General features: G+C 53.0%; 1 protein-coding gene across 1 annotated transcript in view; it reads left to right on the plus strand.

Moving 5' to 3' along the window:
• The window catches only part of LOC117870578 (nuclear GTPase SLIP-GC-like), a gene marked incomplete at its 5' end in the record, with an annotated part of 86,875 nt that extends 84,573 nt beyond the window's left edge, over positions 1–2,302 (plus strand). The window contains one exon of the mRNA XM_034757774.1: positions 2,183–2,302. Coding sequence (XP_034613665.1) covers positions 2,183–2,250 — 68 coding nt within the window. The remainder of the gene's footprint in view (positions 1–2,182) is intronic.
• Between the last annotated feature and the right edge of the window lie 5,561 nt (positions 2,303–7,863).

A 7,863-nucleotide genomic window follows, 5' to 3' on the forward strand; every position in this document is an offset into this window, starting at 1 on the left:
CTTACCCAAGGGCTCACAGAGATGCTGATAGAGCTGGGAATCAAACCCACGTTTCCTGAGTGCTAGGGCAGTGCCTTAACCACAAGGCCATCTGCTCTGTTGTTGGTTTTACTGCATACTTCTGTGTGGCCTTGGGTAAATTACTGAATTGCTTAGGGTTACCATCCGTCCGTATTTCCCTGGATATGTCCGGCTTTTGCGTCTCTAAATAGCCGTCCCGGAGGAATTGGTAACAAGGTTAAAATGTCCAGGGTTTTTTTCTCCCTCGCCTCCCTCCCTCCCTTCCATGCAGAGTGTGGCTGCTGATTGGGCGGCTAGGCCGATTGACCCACTCCCATTGGCCTCCAGCAGCCAGAGCCCTCCCCTGCTCCCCCCCTCCCTCGCTCTGTAGTCCTGTGTAACACACAAACCGACCCATGTGGAGCCAGAATGGTAAGAGGAGTCGGGGCGGGGGGGGGGGGGGGCAGTCAGGGAGTGGGGGAGTGTTGGATGGGTCCCCAGCCTCCACCTGCCATCCCCCCCTCTGCGCATCCCCCCCCCGTGGGTCCCCCCTCCCTGTCTGCCTCTCCCTTGTCTGCGTGTACTGCCAGAGCCAGCAGCAACGGCTGTCTGCTGCCCCCGGGTCCTAGTGCCCCCATCCACTAATGGGAAGACAGGCTGCCCTTACCCTGCCCTTCCACCCTAGCCCTGAGCCTCTCCAACACCCCAACCCCCCCAGCCCCAGCCCTCATCCCCACACACCCTAATCCTCTGCTCCATCCCTGAGCCCCCTCCTGCATCATGAACCCCTCATCCCCAGACCCACAGCCCTCACCCCTGCATCCCCTCCTATCCCCAAACTCCCTCCCAATCCCCCTCCCCCTTCCCACACACCCCCTCCTGCCCTCAAACTTCCTCCCAAAGCCTGCACCCCCTCCCTTTGCACCGCCTCTCACCCCCAAACTCCATCCCAGAGCCTGCACCCCTCACCCCCCTCCTGCACACCCACCCCCTGCCCCAGCCCGGAGCCTGCACCCAGCACCCAAACTCTATCCCAGAACCTGCACCCCTCCTGCACCCTAATCCCCAGCCCAGGACCTGCACCCCAGACCTCCAACCCCCCTCCCAGAGCCTTAGGCAGGTGGGGTGGGGGGTTCTGGGCACCACCAAAATTTCTACAACCCTGCCACCCATGTGAGTGGATAAGGGTCAGGGCAGTCAGGGGACAGGTAGGGTCCTGGGGGGGGGGGGCAGTTAGGGTAGGGGGTTCTCAGCAGGGGGCAGTCAGGGGACAAGAAGCAGGGGGGGTTGGGGTTCTGAGGGGAGCAGTCAGGGGGTGGGAAGTGGGAGGGAGTGGATGGGGCGGGGCTAGGGCGGGGCTTCCCCCTCCCCAGTGTCCTCTTTTTTGTTTGTGGAAATATGGTAACCCTAGAATTGCTGTTTCCCCATCTGTAAAATGGGAATGAGACTTTACCCACCTTTCCAAAGTACTTTGAGCTCTATGGATGAAAAGCCCTGGGTGGGTGCTAAGTACGATTAACTCAAGAGTAAATAGATTAATAGGAGTGGAGATGTCTACACAGGCAGATGGCCCATCTGCAACTGCTATTGGCAAATATCCCCAATGGCCGGCAATGGGACACTAGAGGGGGAGGGCTCGGAGTCACTACAGAGAATTCTTTCCCAAGTGTCTGGCTCACGGGTCTTGCCCACGTGCTCAGGGACTAACCGATCGCTGTATTTGGGGTCAGGAAGGGATTTCCCCCCAGGTCAGATTGGCAGAGATCCTGGGGGGTTTCACCTTCCTCTGCAGCACGGGTCTCTTGCTGGTTTAAACAAGAGTAAAATGGTGGATTCTCTGTAACTTGAAGTCTTTAAACCGTGATTTGAGGACGTCAGTAACTCAGCCAGAGGTTCTGGGTCTATCACAGGAGTGGGTGGGTGAGGTTCTGTAGCCTGCGATGTGCAGGAGGTCAGACTAGGTGATCATGATGGTCCCTTCTGGCCTTAAATTCTGAGTGTATGAGGTATTAAAGTCCTGATCCAGCAAAACACTTCAATACATACAACGGTAACCCTTGTTTTCCTTCGTTTGTGTGGGAGATTAGAACACTTTCCTTGCTACATAATAAAGGGAAATGGACAATTCTTGTTCAAAAGAAAGAAAATGAACCATGTTTTAATCTGCTGTTCTTTTTTGCAGACTTACAGGATGAATACCAAGAAATTGAAGAGATTCACAAAACGCTGCAAAGAAAGAGACATTCTTAAAAAGAGACATCAGAAATTCTCTATCACAAAATCTGTGTTTTAATGACCCTGTGTGACGTTATTGATATACTCTGGGACCATATAGATCATTGTTGCAACCAAGGTCCTATAGTGGCACCCAGATCTTGTGTAAAGGGGGTCAAATGGGGTGTCTAAGACAAGGTTATGGTTTACTGGTTATAATTATGCTGTCTATATGTAACCCTTCTGCCCATCTAAGTTGGCCGCAACAAGGGCCGGGTTCTGTATCTAGGGGTTCCGTTTCAATAACGCAATGCAAAACCGGCTCGAGCCCCCACCCAGTGACCTGGGACAATTACATACCACCCCCTGGGCGCCTCTAGGAGGCAATACTTCCCCTCTCACAAGCACGGAGTCTGAGTGTAACAGAAAATGTTTAATAACATGAGGTAAACAACATCAGCATTAAATTGGAAAAACACCACAAACAGGCTTCATGAGCAAAAAACCCACCCCAGCAAATTGGGCGGTGTCCTTTCCCTTTGGTTCTGGAAACCAGCAACCCAAGAATCACCAAGGTCCCAAAAGTCCAACAACCCCAAAGTCTCTTGGGTCCAGCAACCCAAGGATCACCAAAGTCCCAAAAGTCCAACAACCCCCCAAAGTCTCTGTCCCTGGTCAGTTCAGCCCCAAAGTTCAAGCGGGGGGGGAGGGGAAGGCACGCAGGGTGTTAAGGGGCACCTTACGTGATCCGAGGCCGACTGGCTGCCTCTCCGTGGGGTTCCGCCGCAGCCTTCTCCATGAGCTGCTCCGTTCCACTCCACCAGCTGTCCCGTGAGCCACTCCCGCCATCCACGAACTGCTCTGGCAGCTGCTCCGCTCTGCTCACCAACCTGTGAGCCGCTCAGCTCTGCTCCACTTCAGCTGTTCCTTGGGCCGCTCCCACAAGGCTCCGCTCTGCTCGCTGTTTCTCCAGCTGCTCCGCCCTGCTCACCGACCTGTGAGTCGCTCAGCTCCACTCCAACCGTCCCTGTGAGGCTCCACTCTGCTAGCTGCTCCGCCAGTCGCTTAGCAATGTAGCTTCAGGCTCCCCCACTAGTGTGACAATGCGGTTCTGGCAGAACCCAACTGAGAGTGCCAACTCAGGACAAATTGCTAAAACAGGGCAGTTACAGCCCAAGGCTGGGGTTTTTTCACCTCTAAGGCAAACCAAACCAGCCAGACTAAGACTTTGGTCTCATTCCACTGGCTAACCGCAAGTCTCACAAGCAATCTCCTTAGACACTCCAGTTTCCCAGTATCACCACCAGTGCCACACGTTATGGGGACAAATGGTTATGAAAACCAATACCCCAGTGAAAGAAAAAGGTTCTCCTGATCCCAAAGGACCAAGCCCCAGACCCAGGTCGATATACAAGTCAGACCTTACCCACAAATTACGCTACTGCCAATTCTTTAGAATCTAAAATCTAAAGGTTTATTCATAAAAGGAAAAAGATAGAGATGAGAGTTAGAATTGGTTAAATGGAATCAATTACATACAGTAATGGCAAAGTTCTTGGTTCAGGCTTGCAGCAGCGATGGAATAAACTGCAGGTTCAAATCAAGTCTCTGGAATACATCCCCAGTTGGGATGGGTCATTTAGTCCTTTGTTTAGAGCTTCAGTTTGTAGCCAAGTTTCTCCAGAGGTAAGAAGCAGGATTGAAGACAAGATGGAGATCAGGCATCAGCCTTATATAGTCTTTTCCAGGTGTAAGAACACCTCTTTGTTCTTACTGTGGAAAATTACAGCAAAATGGAGTCTGGAGTCACATGGGCCAGTCCCTGCATACTTTGCTGAGGTACAAGGCGTATCTGCCTTCTCTCAATGGGTCCATTGTATAGCTGATGGTCCTTAATGGGCCATCAAGCAGGCTAGGCAGAGCTAATCTCAGCTTGTCTGGGATGTCACCCAGAAGCATAGCATAAGTTTGCCATACAGACAGTATAGAGCCATTATTCATAACTTCGACTACAAAACTGATACACACATATAGACAGCATAATCATAACCAGTAAACCATAACCTTGTCCTAGACACCCCATTTGACCCCCTTTATACAAGATTTGGGTGCCACTACAGGACCTTGGTTGCAACAATGATCTATATGGTCCCAGTTTATGTCAATAACATCACATCCCCACGCTCTGGGTTTGGGTGGGGTGCTCCTAGGGGCAGCGAGGAACGCCAGTGACACTCGGGACAGGTTGAGCGAGCATGTGTGTCCCTCTGCACGGCCCGCAGGGGAGGGGGGCCTCGTCCGTTACCCCCTGACATAGATATCAGACATCTTCTCTCCTCTCATGAACGCATCATCCTCCAGCAGCACCTCGTCGGTGTCCCAGATCACCACCCGCAGCTCACAGCTCGGCGGCCGGCGGGGCGGGAACACAGGGACAGGCACACCGGGTGCAGAGCAGACACGGCAAAGGGGGTCGGCGGGGAGATACACACACAGGCAAAACGAAGAAGCAGAATGTCTGTTATTCAGCCCCATGGCCCCCACACCAAGCGCCAGCGGGATCCCGGAGCGAGGCACCGGCGCCGCGCTGTACCTACCCCCGGACAAAAATGTCACTGGATTTCTCCCCAGTGAAGAAATCATCGTCCTCCAGGATTACCTCATCCGTGTTCCACACTATCACTCGAAGCTCATATCTGGAAGGGAGACAAGGAGGTGAGGCGAGGCCGGCGGGAAAAGCCGGGGCAGAACGGCACAGAGCCGGTGGGGCGCTGGGATCGGCTCCCCGGGACAGAACCCCTCTCCTGGGAGGTGCCACGGTGCTGGCCCAAGAGGAGGGCTCAGCCGTGACCTTCGTGGCAGCCCAGTCCTGGGCCCCTCAGCTGTTTCAGACCAGAAGGAGCTGTTAGGATCAGCTAATCTGATGTCCCACCGGCCGGGGGACCTGGGCAGGCAGCCCGCTCCTGGCCTTGGTCAGCTTGCTCCCAGCTCGGGGGCTGGAGCAGGGCAGCCGGTTGCTGCAATAGCTGCTGGCACCTGGGCCCACAAAATTCACCGGCGCAGAATTCAGGTGAAGTCCCTGGGGCTGCCCCAGGGCCAATGGGAGCAGAATTTCCCCTCCCTGCTCAAACCAGCGTCCCGGCAGCCCAGATGTTCCAGCACTGCCCTGCCCCCGGGCCCAGCTGGGGTCCGGGGAGCTGGGAGGAGCCAGCGCCCATGTCCCCTAGGTCGGGCTGTGGGTTTCCTACCTAGGGAGCCCCCTCTCCTGTAGGCGCATTCGGGCAGGGCCCAGCCGAGGCCCCAGCACGCTGCTGAGTAACAGATTTATAACGAATAGTTTAGGGCTCCAGCAGGTGTGACCTGGGGTGGCTCCTTGCCATGGTTCCCTGCCAGGGATGCTGACCCACCCCAGCTGATGATAATACGCATCACGCCCTGGGCTGCGACGCCCCCGGGGCTGCAGCCTCGTCGCTGATGGACGGGGGCTTGCGGGGTTGTTAAAACGCTGGCCTGGCTCGAGCTGCAATCTCTGGTTCACATGCAGGCCGGGCACATTCACACCCACATGCGTGCACAGAGAGGGCGGGGGCTTTGCCGGGTGTTTCCCATCACACTGGTCTGGCCCTTGTTGTGAGAGGCTACCGGTGTGGTGCTTCTGCTTTCTCCTGTTGATATCACTCGGCTGCGTGCGTGTGTTCCCTCTGTGTGCTGCCCCAGCTCTGCAGATCGCTGACACAGCAGACCCGACGAGAATCCCCAATGACCACAGAGTCTAGTAAGGTACAAAGGCACCTCGGCCAGGTTTATTGCGATCTCGGACACAATTGCAGTTCCCTGTAGGTTTCTGAGCCTAATTCAGGGCATACTACGAGAAAAGTGCCTTTTGGCAAGGACCCGGCTCAGTGGCGGGACTTTCCACTGCCCCCGTGGCCGGACAAAGACACCACCCCAGGGATACATTCTTATACACAGGTACAAACAAGTTACACATCACTCCTGACGTATTGAGGTGCAACCCCTCTACGCAACAAGGTACAACCCTTCTACGTAGTAAGGTGTCGCCTCGCACCTTGTACCTGTTGGTTCGATCAAAACAACTCTATCCATCATTTTACCCTTTTGCCCCTGTCATTGGGATGGGTCGGCCTGTTCCATGTTATCTGTGGAATGTTCCCGTATAGTATGTCTTGGTACCATGTTTATACTGTAACTATGCTAAATGAATATGTATTTCTACAACATCAGCCCTTTCCTTGCCAACTTCTGTGAGCAGGGCCTGCCTCTGGCTCACAGCTTAACTTCATATTAGCAAAGTCTTGACCATTACTTTAGTTGGGTTCAGGCCTCATACAGGGCCTTCATTAGGCCTTCACTTACTACATTGCCTTCACTTACTACAATTACCTTACATATGACACTCTTGAGACACTTCCCTGATGCTGGAATATTTGCAGGTCTCCCAAGGCCAAATGCCCCTCGTGTAGTGACATCTTGGAGCGTGTGGTGTCTTTGGTATTAATAGGAGCTCCGTAATCCCTGATGTTAGCTCAGTTTGCAAAATGCAACAGAAACCTGCACAGAAGAGCAAACAGCAGCATTGCAAAGCTCAGCTGTGTATCCCGGGAGCTTGTTTCTGCTCTCACACACACAATATCACTCAGGAATTACTCCGTGGAGTTCTGCGGAGTACGCTGGGTCAGCACGACGCTCTAAGCATCCAGCTAAGAAGGGGAGGAAAGTCATATACGATAATGTTCATATGCATCATAGACGCATCTCTCCTAGGCAGGTATCACAGAATGTGGCTCAGATGGAAAAGATCATCCAAATCAGACACTCACTGTAGCTCTAGGGCCTGCTTAATCCTCTTGGGCTCATCCTCTCGGATGCTGGCGGCAGGAGACTGGTTCGCAGTGCGTGACAGCGTTACAGATGCATGGCTCCCCTCCCAAAGCAGACAATTAGCCTGACAATGCTGCACACTACACAGGCTACACCTCCCGCGAGAAGGCTGTAGCGCCCCAGGAACACGCCACAGGAAACGAGCCAAGTTATTGTTTTAACCTAGAAAAAATCTTGAGTCAGGTCCCCCAGAAATCGAGAGATTGGTTCCAAAACCATGATTAAAATAATAATAATAATAATAATAATAATAATAATAATAATAATAATAATAAATTTGGATTCTGTTTATTCACCTTCTGGGTTTTCAGGCTTTAGGATGCACTTGGGTCACATTTTTTCTTTTCTGAACAACCATGAATGCCAGAAACTTACTTCTTGTTGTCATGGAAGCGGAGAGCCTCATCTAATCACGTGCCTCCAGCAGTTGAGGCTTTGCATCAAATGTAGCGACTCTCCTGATAAAATGCAGGACTGAGTAATGCTGTGTGAATGTGTACAGTCAATGGAGGTATCCTTAGTCATACTGAGCAGAGAATTGCTTCATCAGATTTTCTTCTGAACATTCTCCTCTCCTTGTCTCTGAATGGAACAGTGCCAGGGTAGAAGATGGTGGCCATAATGGGTTAGACCAAAGGTCCATCTAGCCCAGTATCATGTCTTCTGATAGTGGCCAGTGGATGTTGACAGACAGACACCCGGTCTGGGGACCCATCCCATCCAGAGCCTCACAGCACCTGCCTGATT

This window comes from Trachemys scripta, unplaced genomic scaffold, assembly GCF_013100865.1.
Source record: "Trachemys scripta elegans isolate TJP31775 unplaced genomic scaffold, CAS_Tse_1.0 scaffold_39, whole genome shotgun sequence".
NCBI lineage: Eukaryota > Metazoa > Chordata > Testudines > Emydidae > Trachemys > Trachemys scripta.